This window comes from Nannospalax galili, unplaced genomic scaffold, assembly GCF_000622305.1.
Source record: "Nannospalax galili isolate Female #2095 unplaced genomic scaffold, S.galili_v1.0 scaffold1214, whole genome shotgun sequence".
Classification (NCBI taxonomy): domain Eukaryota; kingdom Metazoa; phylum Chordata; class Mammalia; order Rodentia; family Spalacidae; genus Nannospalax; species Nannospalax galili.
The window spans coordinates 990,150-1,010,098 of NW_008334871.1; the positions used below are offsets into that span (position 1 = coordinate 990,150).

The 19,949-nt window shown below is 38.5% G+C and overlaps 1 protein-coding gene across 1 annotated transcript in view; it reads left to right on the top strand.

Moving 5' to 3' along the window:
• Positions 1-19,949, top strand: part of Ndst4 (N-deacetylase and N-sulfotransferase 4) — a 327,838-nt gene that overhangs the window by 264,529 nt on the left and 43,360 nt on the right. Inside the window, exon 7 of the mRNA XM_008829621.1 lies at positions 16,779-16,961. Coding sequence (XP_008827843.1) covers positions 16,779-16,961 — 183 coding nt within the window. The remainder of the gene's footprint in view (positions 1-16,778; positions 16,962-19,949) is intronic.

The window sequence follows — 19,949 nt, forward strand, 5'->3', positions numbered from 1 at the left end:
TGTTTAGTGTTTTTACTATGATGTGCCGTGGAGAGTTTCTTTTCTGGTCCTGTCTGTTTGGTGTTCTATATGCTTCTTGTATTTGTATGACCATGTCTTTCTTTCATTTTGGGAAATTTTCTTCCATGATTCTATTGACGATCTGGTCCATGCCAGTATCTTGGGTTTCTTCTTCCTGTATGCCTTTGTTTCGTAAGTTTGGTCTTTTTGTGGTGTCACACAATTTCTGCATATTCCATTCTTGTGATTTCTTAAATTTTTCATAATCTTTGCTTGAGTGGTCTCGTTCGTCCACTTTATCTTCCAGTCTTGATACTCTGTTTTCCATTTCATTCATTCTATTGGTGAGGCTTTCTCCTGTCACTTCTAATTGGCTTACTGAGTGTTTCCCTTCCTTCTTCATTTCAGCCTGGGTATTCTTCAATATTTCTAACTCTTTTCTGAATTCATTTAGAAGCTTATCCCTATCTTCTTTCAGTTCTTTGATTTCGTTTGTGTGTTCTTTAAATTCACTGAGTTCTTTTATCGTGTTTATAATTGTTCTTTTGAGTTCCATGTTCTGCATTATCTCTAGGGGATTCTCATTGTACTCCTCTAGAGGACTATTGGTATTTGATGGGGATATGTTATTTTGGTTTTTCATGTTATTATTTTTTCTCTGATTTTGACATGTGAGTTTCATTTTTAGTTTCTGATTCTTGTGTGAGACTCAAGCCTTCAAGTTTAGGTCTGCTTCTTTTTGTGAACTTTATGTGTCTTTGTGGTTTAATTTAGGGGCATGAAAAGCTGGCTTCTCTAAGCTTCCAGTTCTCTCTTTTGATTTTATATTGAAGTGGCCAGATTGCTTTTGTTCAGGAGGTCCCACAGAGGCCCAAATCAGATGACAATCAGATGCTGTCAGGCCTTGTCCTAAGGTCTGGATCCCTCCAGGAAAGATTTTGGCCTCAGGAATTTGGGGGTTGGACTGGCCTGGGAGCTGGGCCCAGGAAAGATGCTAGTCTAGGGCAGCGGTGGCCATGTCACCCAGAGATGCAAAGGAAGATGGGGCAGGAAGTGGCTCCAAGGGTCCCTGGGGACTGCACTGAGGAGCTAGGTTGGTCTGGATGCAAAGGACCAGGATGAGAAAAGGTCAGCCAAGGCATACAATAAAGAGGCTAGAGGGTTGTGTAGACCCAGGGAAGCAGAGGGAGGTGAGGGCAGGGCCAGGCCCATAGCACCCCTGGGGACCTGAGAAGGAACTGAGTTGGTCTGGATGCAAAGGATCAGGAAGTAGTGGTGGCTCCCCAGGTGTCTGGGGCGCCAAGACAAGGAATGGGACAGGACCCAGGCTAGGAGGAGAGATCGATGGGGTGGGCAGGGGGGTATGATGACCTGCCCTGGGGAGAGAGAGACCTACCAGTCAGAGAGAGGCCTACTGATCCTGCAGGCCCAGGGAAGCAGAGGGAGGTGAGGGCAGGGCCAGGCCCAGAAGCAGTGCTCCTGGATAGCTGAGAAGGAACTGAGTTGCTCTGGGTGCAAAGTATCAGGAAGCATTCGTGGTTCCCCAGGTGCCTGGGGGGCCAAGACGAGGAATGGGACAGGACCCAGGCTAGGAGGAGAGATCAGCGGGGGAGATCAGAGGGTGAGTGAGGCTGTGGTAGTCAAGGCTGGGAGGGATGATTGACTTACCTGGAGAGAGAGGCTTGCAGGTCAGAGAGAGGCCTGCAAGTCGTGTAGGCCCAGGGAAGCAGAGGGGACAAAACATTTTTTTAGAGAGGCCATATCACTGGACAATTAGGGAACCGTTATCATAAAGCATATGGTTATGATTATATGTTTGTTGAGAATTTTCACCCATGCTACATTGAAACCTGCTTCACACAGAGGAAGGGATTCCATTTGGATATCTTACCCAGACTTTATAACTTTCCAATTACTTTTGGTTATAAAAACATTATTGGAATTTAAGTAAGAATTGTGCGTTTTTAAACCTAAAAATGCTTTTCTCTTTCAAATGCTCATTACACCTGTATATTTCCCCATTTTTAGAGTTTGTATGTGCACACATGTGTGATGAAGTGTGCAAGTGAATATGTGAGCAGGAACTCAGGTAAGTGAATGCACCTGTGTGTTTGTAGCATGTGCATGAAGTCCTATGTAGCTCTTGGCAGCACATGCCCTCACTAGCCACAATAGTCTTTCTCATTTTGAAGTCTGCTTTTGTGAAATTAAAAGAAGTTCTCTAGTGCTAAGTAGTGTCAATATGGTATATATTTCTCTTACCTTGAATTCTTACATTTATATGGGGTGTTTTCATATTACACAGGTGGGTAACTGCTTTTGAATAGACTCTTTGTCTCTTACTTGTGTACTTACAGCCTTTGCAGTGAATCTGATTATTTATATGACACATAAGCAACTACTGTGTTATAACTATTTTTCAGCTTAAAATCTTTTTGTAATTTCCAGTTTTAACTGAGCATTTTACATAATTTTATTTCTTTCTTATTTTAGTATACTTTTATATATGCTTTTAAATTAATACTATTAGTTATTGCACAAGAGTTTACAATACACATTTTTACCTATTTCAAGCAACACTCTAATGCTTCGAAGACAGTGTAAACAGCCTGTATTAGAGTATCGCCTTTCCTTCCCTGCCCCTTTTTCGTGAAGCAATTTAGGTCAATTAAGAATTACTGTATTCCTACATATTACCTTCATAACTGTGAGCACATCTCAAACAAAGACATATTTTATGCACCTGTTTGTGCTGGAAACTCTATAGTTCCTGGCACAAGAAAAACAGAATCAACTCAAAAGCATGTTGGAGACAAAATAAAATTATACCTAAATAGTTGGGGTTTATAAATTTAAATAAACAAGTAAAATAAGGCATGATGGAAAAAATTTATCAATTTGCTTCAACTGACTGTTGAGGACTATAGGGACTTTTAATGATGAAATGAGTGTATTTTATATTATAACTTGGTCAGAACCTATAGGGACACAGGTGTAAGGTTCTGACTCCCAAGTGATATGTTTAAATGTCAAATGCACAAAGGGTGTTATATTGCTATATTATTGTATTTTAGGTCAATTAAGAATAAGAAAAAGAAGGCCGGGCACGGTAGTACATTCCTTTAGTCCCAGCACACAGGTGGTAGATGCCGTCAGAAATCTCTGCGAAATCCAGGCCAGGCTGGATTACATATTGAATTCCAGGCCATCTGGGGCTACAGGGAGACTCTGTTTCAAAAAAAAAATGAAAATGTTTTCCTCTCTTTTACATTTTTAGGGGGTTCCTGAAGGATGCTGGGAATTGAGCTTAGGGCCTCCATTAAGGGACTGAAACCTATCCCTTCCCTCTCCTTTCCTAAGTTTTTCTGCTTTTTTATTAGTTTTTAAAATTAGCAAACAAAGTGATGTGTTTCACTATGACATCTTCAAACATGCTTGTATTTTGTTTATCTCCCCTGTCCCCTCTAACCATCCCCTTCCCTCATTCTGTTGGTCAGCTTCCTCTCCTCAGGTCATGGGTATTCTAATCCTTTTTTCCCTACCACATTCTGTTAAGCCGTGCTGTTCCCTTTTCATGGTGCCCTTTCTACTTTTATGGCCTATACACCACACACATAAGATATATGCAAATTAAAATCTAGGATCCATATATAAAAGAAAACATGGGGAATTTGTTTTTCTAGGTCTGGTTTACTTCACTTAATATAATTTTCAATTCCATACATTTTCTTGAATCAAAAGTGCAATGACATTTTTCAAAGATCTATAAAATGCATTCCTAAAATTCATATGGAAACACAAAGACCCCAAATAACCAAAGCAATCCTAAACAGAAAGTCTAATGTTAGAGGCTTCTCAGTAGCTGGTATCAAAGTACATCAAACAGGTTCAGTGGCAAAGACAGTATGGTACTGAATAAAAAACAGACACATAGACCAATGGCATAAAATAGAGGACTGGAAATAAGTCCACATTACTATAGTCGCCTGAGTTTTGACAAAGGTATAAAACACATACATTGCAGAAAGACAGCTTTGTCAACCACTGGTGCTGGGGAAACAGAATATTCATATGTAGAATCATGAAATTAGAAGCACATCTCCATCCCTGCCCAAATCTCAAGGTCAAGATGCCTTGTTCTGTTTTACTTTTTCCATGACACATTCTCTTCACACTTTAATTTGGGATCACTTATCCCTACTTCTTTTTAAGCTCACCAATTCTTTCCTTGGTTATATTGATTCTATTCGTGAATCACGTATTTACTATCTTTTGCTTTAAGGGAAGTCTTCCTGTTCAGTTATGTGAAAAACTAGTCAGTTAAAATTTTTTTCCCCTTGTGTTTTCCATGACGCTCAAGAAATTCATGAAAGGTTAGGCTTATCAATCAGTTAGAAGAAAAGTAAGAAAAGAAATCCAGCTCATCAACTAATTTAAATTTTCATCTTAGTCTAAGTATGCATGCCTTTCCTTTCTCCCTGTAATTGCCACAGTGTACTTGGCATAGCCCAAGATAGTTTTTGTCTGTTTTTTTCTTTTAAGAGGAATACACCCTTGTTGACAGTTATAAGAAGGTTCCTATGACATTCGAACAATTAGAAGGTATGTGAGATCTGTGAAGTTAAAACATGTCCAAGTAACTGGTAGTATTTTGCAGTGCTATTTACCGAAACAGGAACTTAGAGGTTGCTGTTGGTAAAAAAAAAAAAGCACTGACTCAGTTCTTGAATGCACAAGGGAACTGAAAGCGTGGTATCTCTGCTTTCATTTTGTGTCTGTCTCTATTACTCAGGGTCAGGAGCTCAGCTCTGTAGATCAGCGTGTTAATCACTCAGGGAGTGACTGACAACGCATCTCCCTTCAAGAATGAAGGTCCAGATATAAGCCATTGTTCTAAATCTGTGGGCACTTTAGATTGTAGCAAGAACAAAATCTTCCAGGAGTGGTCCACCACCCCATCCCCCGAAGAGGGCAATCATTCGGTGAAGCTGCATTCCAGAGCAGAATTGATTATGTTACAGGAACCAGATTTACTCGCACAAGCCAAGGACAGCAATAAGAAATTCTTCAGACCACCTTGTATAACTAAAACTGAATGATCAGCCACACTACACCTTGACCAGGACTGGCTACTTGTGCACACCTCTTGCGTTTTGCCTTAATTCTTCTTCTTTAGTGCCGTGAAGACAGGTTTGGGATTATTAGACCCTTTATCTGTTCCCCTTTGCCATGTGACCACATTAAATAAATCTCTCTACTTTTCACCATTACTTGTCTCTTTAATTTCGTTGAGCCTAGGCTGTTAAGGCTGCTGGGCCCTGGCCTTTCTACCAGTAATACTGGTAGAAAATTTTAATGTTCATTTCAATAAATGAACATATTTTTAATATAGTCATTGTATAGTCATAAATCTAGGTGATAAAAATTAAACATAAACATATTAAAGAGCATAGTGGTACTGACGTACAGAAATCGCATCGGGAGATAATTTTGGTCTTCATCTTCCAATCATTACTAAAGCCTTCCTTATGCTTTTTTCCTTCCATTCAATTCAGCTGGCAAATCCTCAATTCTAAATGAATTCAACTGTCAGCTTCCCACAGACTTAACAACAGGTTTTGAGTCAGTACAGTGCTAGAGAACAGCATATAAACAGGCCTCTGAGCTTACGTGGGCTCACCTGGGCTCTCAGGGCATTGCAGGATTCCCTGGTGGAGCTATTGTCTGGTTTACTATAGCTACTGTTTGAGTCTTTCCCTTAATTTTCTTTTTTGTGCAACGCTTAATTGTTCTTAGTATCAGTGAAGTTGTTATAGGAGGCACTTAGATTCACAATCTGCCACTTCTTAAAAAAAAAAAGAGATAAATTGATAAAGGAAAACTGATTTGTTTAGTTTTAGTCAAACCAGAAAAACCCTAATTTTTCCTCAGCCTTTTCTGTAGCCCTGTGGCAATTTTGTAGAAAAAAATGAAATAAAAGCCAGGAAACTGACATAGGTCAAAATTGTCAGAAATATATGAAATCTCTTCCTAGCAGGAAAGTGCTTCCTCTGGCTGATACCACTGCCCCAGCCTTCGATTTCCCACAGCAGGGGATTCTGGGAAAAACTTAATTCTTTGTGATCTATTGCATCAATAGTTGGAAAGCAGGGCTGTATCTCTCTTTAGAATATCTTTCCTTTTTAAACTGGTTACAAAATTTCTCCAGGATCCATTCAGTTACCTAAACCAAAGGTTGAATATGAACGTTGATCTTTTCACGCCAGACAGCTAAGTAACTACAAATTATTAGAGATTTTCTCCAAACACGGTTCACTTGAGACAAATATCCTAATGGTTTTTGAATCTGTTTAATTTTTCTCTTTTCCATCGTCACTGTTCAGATAATCATTGCCTTTCATTCATGTGCCACAAATCTCTTGAACCTTCCGTCTTTCCTTTTCTTCACAAAGGAGTCATGAGATAGCCATCTATAAAATGTTTCTGACTATGCTCTCTACTTATAATCCTTTAATGGCTCCTTGTTTATGGACTTAAACTACAAACATACTTAAGACTTTTAAGGATCTATCCAAATATCTTCCTCTTTCATGAGACCCAATCCTTTGCATGGATCACATTTTACCACCTTTAATTTCTAGAGGACACTGCTACCAACTGCCTCTCACATTTGCTTTCTTGTCACCTAAACTCATTGCCTGCCGCCCACCTTACTCTTACTTGGTCTCTTACCTGGTGAGAGGTTTCAGATCCCAGTTCCCATGTTCCATTTCTCAAAAGGCTTTCTGCTAGGCTGTTGAGCTCTGGTCCCAGGGCCTGCATGCCACAGAGTGATTGCAGCTTTCTTCTGTGTGTGTCTCTAGTCCACCTTAAGTTCCTGTAGGCAAAATATACACATAAGTTACTCACCACTATATCTCAGATTTCTAATAAACTGATAGGTACATAATAAGCATTTAAGCAGTGTTGGTGAATTCATTAATTATTTAATAAATTGAGTTTTTCTTTTACCAAAACCAGTTGAACTCTACTGGAAGTCATCAGAAAAACTTACACTGGACATATTTTCCCACCCCAAGCTACCCAAGGTCATGCTCCTGGCTCTATATTTGTATTTCAGTGACTTTCATGTGGCATCATTGTAACATGTTTAGAAGGAAAATAGGATCTTTTGAAAACAAAATGAAACATAGTTATGCCTAGAAGCTCAGGATGGAAATCAGCTCCTGCAGCCCTATTGTACAAAACTGCAAGATCTTTGTTGAGAATCAGGATGTTGTTCTCTGTGAACTGCCCTGTACCGCAGCTATGATGGAGTCCCCACCCAGCTTTAGGAAGATGAGTGTTCACATGCTAGTTGGTCTTCAATCAAAACAGTTCTGTTTTCTTAATAATTCACTAACTAAATATTAGGACTGAAAAACTGGGACACTGGTAAATAATCATATGCAAACTGGAACTGCTGCTGCATTTAGTCAGATCATAGAAAACACAAATCAAAGTGTAATTTAGCAATTCTTTGTATGCTATTAACTGCAGGTTGTTTACAGGGCTGCGGGATAGAACATTTTGTTTTCCCCTCACATCCTAGGTTTGAAGAATAATTGGAAAGCAATTAAGTTACTCCACATTTGCTACTGGCAAAGGAGTAGGTATATGTTGCCAAGGCAACATTTGTTCATTCAATAAATTTTTGTGCATACCTATCATGTGCAGACATTTTACAAATAGATGAGGATACAATTGTGGCCAGCAGCAGAATCCCTGCATTCAAGAAGCTTCCCGTCTACTGCAGGACTGAAGGAACAGCCAACAAACACACAGCAGCCCATCACACTACTCTTGAGTTCTGACTGCTTCTAATAATGGGTTCTATTTAACAGTCTCCTCCTATGCTGACTTTGAACCAGGAGTGATTCATGGAGAACATTTAAATTTTTAATCACCAACACAGGAAGACTGAAAAAGTGTTTCAAATGCAGTCATTTTCATTCTGGTATACAGATATCTAATATTTTCTGTCTTAACTGGAAATTATATTATCAGACACCATACAGTCAATTTCAGAAAAATAACACTGACTTTGCTTACCAAAGGTATGAAATATAATTCAAATACTTAAAAATACATTTATACATGGGGCTGGAGAGATGGCTCAGCGGTTAAGAGCCCTGACTGTTCTTGCAGAAGACCTGGTTTTGAATCCCAACACCCACATGGCAACTAACAAGTGCCTGTAACTCCAATTCCAAGGGATCTGACGCCCTCTTCTGTCCTCCATGGGCACTGCAGGACATGGGTGCACTAACACACATGCAGGCATAACACTCATATACATAAACTAAAAATAATTACATAAATATGTAAATAAATGAATAAATACATGTATGCAATAGCTAATTTCCTTTCATCTACAAGGGCACATTTAAAGAGCCCAGTGAATTGCTATGTATACCATATTGCTTCTGTACATACATAGCTATGATAAGTTTTATTTGTAAATTGGGTACAACAAGAGATCAATAACAAAATAGAATAATCAACAGTGTACTTTAGTAAATATTATGTAAAGCTTATGTTATTTTTATATTTTCAGAGTTATGCATTAATAAAAACAAGTTGCTATAATTTTCTTTATTAAATGTTACATATTTAAGACATTTAATTTTCCCACATACTTCAGAAAAGACTTCCTTTCAATAGTCAAGGGTATGGAATGCTAAAACACTAACTAGGAATTAAATATGAATGCTTGTGATAGTGCACATCTTGCATGAAACCACATGGAAGGTCATAAGGGCACAGGAGCCCCTCTTGTAAAGGGAAACAGCCTGGGTTAGATCAATAACTGGAGTAATTCTAAGTAGAGATTGAAAGGCAGGCACAGTACCACTTTCCGGAACCTGCTTTTCCCTGATCTACAGACTGAGATATTTGATTCTAGAAATTTCCTTTGTTTTATTCTCTCCCGCTCTTCTTTCTCTCTGGCCCTCCGTCCTTCTTCGTCTGTCATCTTCATTTTTCCCACCTTTCTCCGTCTAAAAGTGGCTTTTAGTGGAAAGTACATCTGAACCACTGCAAGGCTTCTTTGAATCTAGCAAACTGGAGTTACTTTCCATTTCCATATCCTTGATGCCTTTCTGAGGTACTACAGAAGTAACATCTTCTTGGATGGAATAATCATTTTTCTCTTCAATATTTATTATCTGATCATGTCTAGGATCAGCACTTTGCTGAAATGCTTGCGTATATATGGATACAGATATTGAAACTTTAATTTCCCTTATTCCTAAAACATATGTAAGTGACATTTTATATGGAATGAAGTTTAGGAAAAATTCATAATTGGTATATTCCTAGCTTCAGTATAAGAGTGCCACAGATAAATCTCTGAGATAATTACAACCATAGAAACAGAAACTACAGAGAATAGAAAAAGGAATTTGGGTAAACTTGTTGCCAAAGTTCTGGCAGGGCAAGATGTATGAAAGAAAGCAGATTCTGCACTCACTGTCTCTAACTTTTGTTTTAAGTTTAACCTCCTTTTGCTACAGAATGAACATTTGATGTGAGATCTGCCCATTGCTCAAGGTTTTGAGTTCATAAGATACCTGTTTGCTGGATATGCTGGGACTCTCCATATAAACCAAACTGCTTTGTCATGGTTTCCCGCTCTCTAAAAAATGAAAGTTTCTTATTGAAACAGTGGAATAAGCACAAGAAAAATAAATGTAAAACCATTCTGTAGAATTTTATAAGCAACTTTATCTCCCTCCCCCCCCACCACTATACTGTGTTAAGGAAAGAGCAAACAGGAAACAACCATTCCAATATTTGTTCTTTTTTGAAAAACATTGTGATGGAGCTTGAGAAATGGCTCAGTAGTCAAGAGCACTGGCTGTTCTTGCAGAACACCCAGGTTTGAATCCCAGCACCCACATGATAGCTAACAACCTTCTGTAAGTTCAGTTCCAGGGGTATCTGAGGCCCTCTTCTGTCCCCCATGGGTGCCATTACATACATGCAGGCATACATTCATACACATAAAAATAAATAAATCAGAAAAAAAGAAAGAAAAACACAATTGTAAGTCTAAGTAATGGAGCTCAGAGTCATGGTGGTCTTTAGGTAGTGTGAAAGAATAAGATAATTACACTAGGGCTTGGCAAACTTTCCTTACTTTGGGAAATAATACATATACATGTATTTACCAAGACATGAAATGTCCCAAACTGAAGAGGTATGGGTGCCTGAAATTATGATCAGCAACTCTTCCATCTGTGCTTAAATAAGGTAGCATTGCATCCAAATTGGTAGTGTTAAGTATAGTGTTACTTTTACCATCTCACTGTGTTTGTAGACTGTATACAGAATAAAAGAAAGAGATAAATTACCATTTTCATGACAAATACGAGTGCAGGAGTGCACTGCCACAGCCCACCACATGAGCCATCAGGGCTCTTCTCCTGCATTCCATCTTCTTCACATCTTAGGAGAACTAAAAGCCTAATCAATAATTTAACCAGCTAATGGAACTATTTTTAAACATAATGAACTCATTCTGAAAAGGGACATGCTGTCAGAGCCACGGGGACAAAAATGGAAACCGACTGCTAATACTTAATGCTTGTCTTGAACCACCCTGGGTGACCATGTGAACATGGAGCATGCTGCCTAAAGCAAGCGTCCATCTTTGAAGCCCGCACAGCTCTGCTTCTTTCTCTGTTGGCTGTTACGTTTTTTGTTTTTGTTTTTGTTTTTTTTCCCATGAAGCACATGCTTTATAAATGGTTTATTTTTCAAAGTCTGTATCATGGCCATAACTAAATATGCAAATGTTTAAAGTGCATTTTAATTAAAAATGTGTCCTCTAAAATGTGACTTTAAGTTTTGAATTAAATATTGTGTATTATATTCTGGCTATTGATATTCATGACCACACAATTTTTAATCACGTTGTATTTGTCATGCAAGCAAGGAAAACAAGGCAACTCTTCTGGCATTGGTTCAGACAGAAAATATTTGAAATCAATGTAGAGAATGATGTGCATTCATCTAATAGATAAAATAAGGTATTTATTTTTAAATGGAAAATGAATGTGTAATTCTTGATTTTAAGGCACCAATATATTTTTAATTATTTATTGAATTTTTGTGCATTTCATACAGTGTATCTTGATCATAATTAGATCCCCTTCCCTAGCTCCTCCTCAGAGCCCCCACACTGGGTTTCATATATAGCAAGGCCTATGGAGTCATCTTTGTGTCCCCAAATACCCCTCAGTATGAGTCCATCCACTGAAGCCTGGTCATCACTCTCTTAAAGACCAACTCTCCCTCACCCAGCAGTGATCAGTTGCCAATATTCCTCAGTTAAGGTTGGAGCTCTTACCACTAGCACCCTCAGAATAGTGGGAAAAATAAAATATTGTCAAAAGCAACTAATCAGAACAAGGTTCTGTGGTGCATGCTTAGAGCCTCAGCACACAAATGATAGAGATTGAGGCAGGAGGATGGCTAGTTCAAGATCAGCTTTGAAGATAAGGTAACTTTTTCAGTTAAAGTTACACAATGAGATCTTGCCTCGAAAAAGAAAAAGAAAAGGAAAGAAGACCGGTGGGGTGATTCTCAGACTCAGTCACTCAAGAATGCCTTTATGTTCAAAGATTATCAAGAGTTTAATTACAGATATTCGTTGCCGGTTCTCCTCAGGCCAGCTGTGAAGACCCTAACCTGGATCGGGTCCCCTGCTGATTGCGGGGGAGGTAAGAGGCACGGGGTCACGACACACAGACCCGGGGAGTCGGGTAGAAGCAAGCACTAGGCGAGGTGCTGCAGACTTGTTTAATGCAGGAGGAGGCACACCTTATATTTCCCTTTTCTCTGCCCCAAGTCCCTTTAGTCAGTGTATCGTTTTCTGATTGGTCCGGGCCATGCAGTCTGTCAGCAGTCACTGGACTCACGAGCAGGGTACAGAGGCGTGGGCTCCTTTTGGCGGCTATTTGCGGACCAAGAAGTGAACTGAACTCTCACTGAATCCCAGGGCTCTGGGTCCGCGCCATCTTTGGAGGCCTCCTGCTACATATTCAATTTCTTCTTATCAAGCTTTAAACACTAAACACTTAAAATCTTTAAACTCTCCTACTTTTTAATTTGAGACAGTCTTACTATCTAAGGCCAAAACAGTCTTGAACTAGCAAACTTGCCTCAGCCTTCAGAGCACTGGGATTACGAGCATACAGCACTGCTTTCTTTGTAGAATAAGAGGCATTATTAAGAAATATGCTCCATTGGTTTTTGAAGCCTGATGAATCCATAGTGTGTCTGGTCATCAGGCTAGTGAAAAGCTTTATGTTTCTAGTGAATTGTATGTCTAGACACATACCATTATGTTATCACAACAGAGAGAAGGAAGAATTTAAACTTGTTTTGTGCTTTGTTATAACAGAGTTGAGAGATTTGAGCATTGAGGGAGTGATAAAGGCAAGTGGCCCTGAGGCGTTCTTAGTGACAGAAGTCTTACCACCCGGCACCCTGTCCCCCCTGCCCCACCCCGGAATGTCTGCTGCAAGTGTCCTTAAGGATGTGAGCCTTGATACCTTACTCTTAAAGAAGTCCACTCAGTAAGATGTTCTTGCCTGTCTTTGTCATATGAAGAGAACTTTTTACGTGCATCAGTGAGTAACTCTGCCTCAATATTCCAAGACGCAGAGTGACAAATAACAGCCACTCATCTATGTGGCAGAGCCAAATGTTCTGGGGATAATTCTCTGTCTTATACTAAGCAAAAGCATTCTGCGCACGCTAAGAAAACGATGACTGAAATAAATAAATAAAAGGGGACAGGTGAACAGAGTAGCAGTGGCTCCCACCCAATTTGCTGGATACTTAATTATTTGCTATTATCTCATCTTGCGTAGTCCTTGATTTCTCTTTGTTAGGCCTCAAGCCACATTCTTAATTTGTCTTCTTCCTTCGTGCTCTGAGTAGTTTTTTAATACTTTTCCTCTTAAGCTAGCTATTTGTCCTGAAATACTGAGGCTAAAGTGCTCTGTCTGCACAAAAAGCCCTTTTAGCAAGCCCAATATGCATAGCTAAGTTGTGCTTGCAAAACTGTTCTTAAAGTGCAGTCAATTGACCGTATACCAGCACTAATTTGCTCCTGACCAGTAAAGCCTGTGCACACACTGCCCCACAAGATGATGGCAGCAGTCACAGGGGCCGGCTGCTTATGTTATGCTCAGGTAAGGGAGATTAAGCGCAGCAGCCAAATTTGGTTTAGAACAACACACCACTTCTGGACTGCCTTCCTACGAAGCTGGTTTTCTATTTCCCCAGGATTAAGTTTTCTACTTCTCTCATGAAGCCAAGTTACTGCCACAGAAATGCTGGGAAAATTGCACAGAATTGGTCTGCTGTAAAACAGCTTCTTTTTAAAAATATTTTATTTATTATTTTTATTTTATGTGTATGAATGTAGTGCTTGCATGTAGGTAGGTGCACCAATGCCCATGGAGGTCAGAAGAGGGTGTCAGATCCCCTGGAACTGGAGTTAGGACTTTTGTTAGCCGCCATGTGGGTCCTGGGAATTGAACCCAGTCATCTGCAAGAGCAGCCAGTGCTATTGACCACTGAGCTATCTCTCCAGCCCAGGCATCTTCTAATATCATTATGTTAACACCCTAATGAAATGATAATGTGCATTTCCTTATGATACAAAAAAAAACAGAGTACATTCTATTAGAATTCAGATTTTTGGCACTTATAGGTGCTTAAAAATTCTGTCTTAAAATAATAATGCTGGGGACAGGAGGCAACTTTGTAAGGTTTTGTATTCTTTCCAACACAGTGTGGGAACTCAACCTGAACCACTTACACTACTCACTTCTTTTTGGTGGTACTGTTTGTGGCTTTGTTTGTTTTGATTTTTAAATTTTTGTTCTTTGTTCTTGAGACAGGGTCTCCCTGTAGCCCCCCACTGGCCAGGAACTCACCATGTGAACCACAGAAAGATCTGCCTCTGCCTCCTGACTGCTGGGATTAAAGGAGTGTGCCATCACGCCTGGCCTTTCTTATATCTTAATGAAGTAGTGGCATGGATAAATACACATGTATGGGATCTAGTGCAGAGGACTTGGTGATGATTAAGAAGTTCTGGTGACTGTGATTGCATTTGAGCATTGAGTACAGATACCATGTTATGTTCCGGAAACTTTGTAATTAAGTCCTGCAATAAGAGGACTTCCTAAATGAGATAAGAGTGCTTCAAAGTGGCCAATGGTCATGCACCCGAGCACGTTCCAGTGAAGTGACACATTTCAAAGAAAGATTATTGTGTCAGCTACCATACTACTGATTTCATTAAATTTCTACCTAAATTCATCAGGAAAACAAAAATTTTTTAAATATCCTTTCTCTCATTTGACCTTTATAATACAAAACTTTGATTATATACTTAGAAAAGAGAAATGGACAAGAAATATGACAGGGGTGATATTATCTTCAGAAATAAATTTTGTCAATAGTGTTCTCTTCAAATACTCTAATTCACTGTCTTAAAAGTTTACATTTAAGATTTCAAAAATAAGTAGGCCCGTAATTGCAGCTATTCAGTAGGCTGAGACCAGATAATTGCAGTTTCAAGGCCAGCCTAGGATTCACAGTGAATTCTGGGTCAGCCTAAGAAACTTGGTGAGACCCTCTTTTCCAAATGAAAAGTAAAAAGCAGGCTAGGACTGTTGATTAGTGGTAGACATGGGCCCTATGTTCAGCCTTCAGGACTAAAAATAATCTCCATAAGTTATCATTTGTCATTCTATTTCAAAGAAAAAAGGAAAAAAAAAATGTAAGCTGCCAAAATAATATATGGATTTCCTGATGTTTTCTATACAAATATGTTCATTATCTGTTTTAAAGAGAAAGAGGAAAAAATGATGGTATCAAATTCAGCATGTAGGAAAGCCTGCATGAAGCAGCCAGGCCTGTGGTGTGTGGTTAGGTTTGGGAACCGAAGCCCTGTTGTATGCCTGGCAGAATTTGGGACTTAGGCAAGTGTTTGCCCTGTCACTCAGTTTCTTCAGCTGTGAAGGGAAGAAGGGCAACCACCCACCTTGTGAGAGTGTGCTGTGGACGTGATGATTTCATATAAGTCAAGGGCTTAGGCTCATGCCTACTGAATTTAAGTTTTACACATTATTTTTAAAATTCGGGGACACCAAGGGCAATAGGCCAAGTTCTCATCTTTTAATTTTCATCTTCAGTGAGGAGTGACAGACAATTTTAATATGTTGTCCTTGGAGAGCCTTTTTAGTGTTTAAAATGAAAGGAAAAAGGCATTCAGGTAATGAAACTAGTTCTTGAATTGATAATTTCTTGACAAAATATTGTTTATTTTAGTCTAGTGAAAGGCAAACCTCTTCTTTTTAATGTAGAAGGCTTCCTTTCTGGGCATTTGCGGGCATTCAGTGCCACTGCATCTTAGGAACAGAGCATCTGTGTTTTCACCTTTAATGCACAGCTACTATTGCCATGAAAATAATATTGATAGCTCTTATGTTTCCACTTTTATTTTTTTTATTTCTGAACCTACTAACCACATCAAGTGATAGCTTTTAAAAAAAAGAGTAAGCGAATATCGATGTAAGAGATACTCAGCTTTTCTTCTGTATTAGTTTACTGTTTATTTTCAGATATTTGTCTTAATATTATTAATTGCACCACTATGGTACCATTACTTTAAAAATGAAGCTAATCAAGTTCTTAATTAGAATACTTGGGCTGCTCTGAAATGCTCATAGATCCATTTAGTAGTAAAATAAGATTTCAAAATGCTTATATTTGAAAATAATCAGAAATAAACAAGTATAAAATACTTTAGGAAATGAAGAATAACTTTTTGAGCTGCATAAATGATCTCTGCAATTCAGATTAAAATAGTGCAGTTTATCCTTTGTTTGAGACAGTAAGTCTTGCTTTACTGTCTGGTGAGCTGTATATCAGGTTATACCTTCAATATCATGCAAATGTTTGTCTAGTCTTTCAAGAACATTTCCACTTTTACTTAATCTGTGTCACACAAAAGAACAGTGTTGAAATGGCATAATATTTTTAGAGTTCATATGACATCTGAAAAGGTGTAAAGGATAAATGAATGTAGTAAGGCTTTTGACTAACATAGTAAATGCCTGTGGAAAAATGGTTTTTAAAACTGTATTTATTTTTAATGCCTCCATCCAAAATAAAAGCTGTATATATTAGTGTGATTCTAAGAGGCTTCTATACATGTATTGTGCAATGTTTCAATCAGGTCAATGATCTGTCTCCTCAAACATTTATTATTTAACTTTATTGAAGTTAAAAAAAAAAAACAACTCTACCTCATCAAAAAGAAACAAGGTTATTCATGCCTGATTCCATTAGAATATATCTTCAGAAAAGTGGAACAATTGTTTGACCTTAGAACTTCTCTAATTCTGGTTTCTCGGTTTCTAGAAATAATCTGGGGATCTATGGTACTTCTTTAGAGCAGAGCAAACTGACACTGACAGTGACACATGCTTCTGATTTGTGAGTTAAATGCCAATCTCAATTTCACTTTTAACTTTAACAGCAGCCTCAAGTGTTACTTGAATAGAACTAAAGCATGTGACTTCCCACTTGAAAGGATAACTGTACTTCCCTTGAAATTCTGAGGTTCAGTGAGGTGTCACCTGGAGCTTTTACGGACTCTTTGAGCATAAACTTAAGATATCAAGTGTTCATTTTAATTTATCTTTCAGATCAGCATTTTCATGACCCATTTGTCTAACTATGGAAATGACCGCCTGGGATTATACACCTTTGTGAACTTGGCCAAATTCGTACACAGCTGGACCAACCTGAAATTGCAAACTCTTCCTCCAGTGCAACTGGCTCGCAAGTACTTTGAGCTCTTCCCAGAGCAGAAAGACCCTCTCTGGCAGGTAACATTTGTCCCTTCTCCCCTGGGGGAGAAAAGATACTAGATGTGTGTCTCATTTGTATTAGGAACTCTGCTAGATGTCTTAAAACAGATGACATCTGACATAAATTACTGACTCTGTCTTATTCTCTTCAATAAGAGTTTTGAATCTTTATGGTTGAAATGTTTAGGCTTGTAGTTTGTTACTGTTTGTTTACTTGTTCAATTTGTTTGGAAAGTTTACCATAAGATTGTGGTTTCATTGTTGAAGCATTCTCCAAACAAATACTTTTTAATTATCTGTGGTGTGTGGTGAGCACTATCAGTAGAAAGGTCAGCACTGAACAGCACAGGAGATTGAAAAGAAAAGAAGAGAAAAAAAATCTACTGTAATCTAAGACCCTGTAACCAAACCCTAGTACCCATACGGCCATGGCGGCGGAGTACCTCAAAAGGAACACAGCCACAATCTAGCATCCGCAAGGATTTAGTATCTCTTTGGTGTATCCCTTCTTTTCTTTAAAACTAATTTCACTAACGGAGTAGATTTGCTGATAAAGGAGAGATGTGTCTGTTTTAGGATGGCTTTTACTATTAATCTGAACTCTGTGGGGCCACGCAGCTTGAAAGCATCAAATATAAACTATCTCTTCGTGGCAGTTATCTAGGAAATGCTACCTCCCACTCACTTGATTCTTTATGCATCAGACTGCATCGACCCACACAATCAATGAGCTGGCTGCGGTGAGCAGATCAGATGTTCCCCTGCTAAGCAGTAGGTAGAGAAGCAGCAGCAGCATTAATGAGAAATTATTGAAAAACAGCCTTTCCAGAACATCCTCTATTCCTCTATTTGAGACTATCTGCTTCCCTATGTTACGTAAAACATTCCATGTGATGACTCAACATATGTTCATTCAACATCTGCTATGCACAAAACAATGAGAGTTCTAGAACACGCAAAAAGAGTAACCTGATACATTTCCTCCTCAGTCAAGTACCGGGCTTTTATTATGTTTTAAAATGAGCCATTGCATTGTCACGTCCTTTACTGATGATTTCTCTGCAGCTCTTTACCACAAGTGCTTGCATTGGGCCACCCATTCTAATCACTTCTCTCTCATAAAGAGTGCCTGAAGGCCAGCGATGTGGCTCTGTGGGTAAAGTCAATTGACCAAGACTGATGATCTGAATTTGATTCCCAGAACCCACTGGTGGAGGAAGATAACTGACTCCACAAGTGGTCCTGTACCTCTCCTTGTTCACTGTGAAATTCAAACACACACGCACACACACACACACGCACGCACACACACACGCACACACACGCACGCACACACACACGCACACACACACGCAACGCACACACACACTAAATAGGTATATCAATGTAATAAAAAGGTCTTTGATAGATACGTACATAGAAACAAAATTATTCTGAATATATATAGACATGCCAAACAGATTTGGATTTTAAAATCTTCTTTTTGTTTGTTTGTTTGTTTGTTTGTTTGTTTTTTAATGTAGTGGAATATAGATGAAGCATTTCATTACAACAGCATTATCCTATTCAATAACATTTTTCTGAGCTAGGGTAAACATCTTCTTTTTTAAAAAAATATTATTATTATTATTTTTTTAGGTGTATGGCCTCCATGTGTATAACTGCTCCTGGAGGTCAGAAGAGGGCAGTGGATCTCCTTGAACTGGCATTACAGACAGTTGTTAGGTGCCATGTGGGTGCTGGGAATTGAACCCTGGTCCTCTGCAAAAGCAGTCGGTGCTCTCAACTTCTGAGCCATCCCTCCAGTCCCTTAAATATTTTCTTCCATTTATTTAATTGTTTGTTGAATGTAACAAGCTGTGTAGAAGTAGGTTCTCTCTTTTTACCTTGTAGGTCACCAGGATCAAACTCAGGTAGTCAGGCTTGGTGGAAGGTGTCTTTACCCAATGACCCATCTCACCAGCCCTAGACTGTGTTCCATAGAGATGTTTATTCAGTGGCTTACACATATTTGTAAAACTGAGGCAGGTGGATCTCTGTGAGTTCACGGCCAGCCTGGTCTACATAGTGAGTTCCAGAACAGCTGGGGCTACAGGGAGACCCTGTCTCAAAAAGACCAAAAAAAAAAAAAAAAAAAAAAAAAAGAAAACTGATAAATGAATGACAAGAAATCAATCATTTTCTCACACAAATCTCTATGTGATCAATCTATCTATCTATGAAATTTATGAAACATTAATAACAAAATCCAAATTAATGAATGTTTTAGACAAGTTGTTGACATATAAAATATTAGTTCACAGATTGAAGCTCTATTCTGTCTTTTCCTTTAGGGAAAAAAAATTTTCCCTAAACATTGAGCTATATTTTTTTATATTGTTTCAACTTGCAAAGACGTAGCAAAAAAAGTGTTTCAATAGTGTGGGGGCATCATTGACATTGTTATATTCATTTAAAAATTATTGATTGCTTATCGTGTGTGTAAGTGTGTGAATGAGGCAGGTTTGTGGGTTCTGGATTACCACAGTGTGATGTGCAGAGGTCAGAGGACAACACTGCGTAGTCAGTTCTCTCCTTCTACCTTTTTACATGGGTTCTGAGGATTGAACTTGTGTTTCCAGTTTGCAGTGGCAAGCACCTTTGTCAGCTGAGCTTTTGCACTGGTCCAATGTTATTTTCTTAAAAGAATACATAGAATCAAACATACTGCTGTAATATCCCTGATCAACATAATGATTCCAAATATTAATTGAATGCTTGTTAAATTACAATTATGAAATACAGTGGTGACTTATTGGGTATGCAAATTAAATTTGGAAATTAAAATATGACTGTTTTTAGATAACCATGTCATTTTGAAATTTTAGAAATGTTAGATGAATAGAACAATTGTAGAGCCCACAGTTTCCACTTTGATAGCATCATGGGACAAATTGCTATAATTATTTATCATACTGTAAGAATAAAATAAATAATATAATTAATAAAAACTGAATTAGTAGTTGA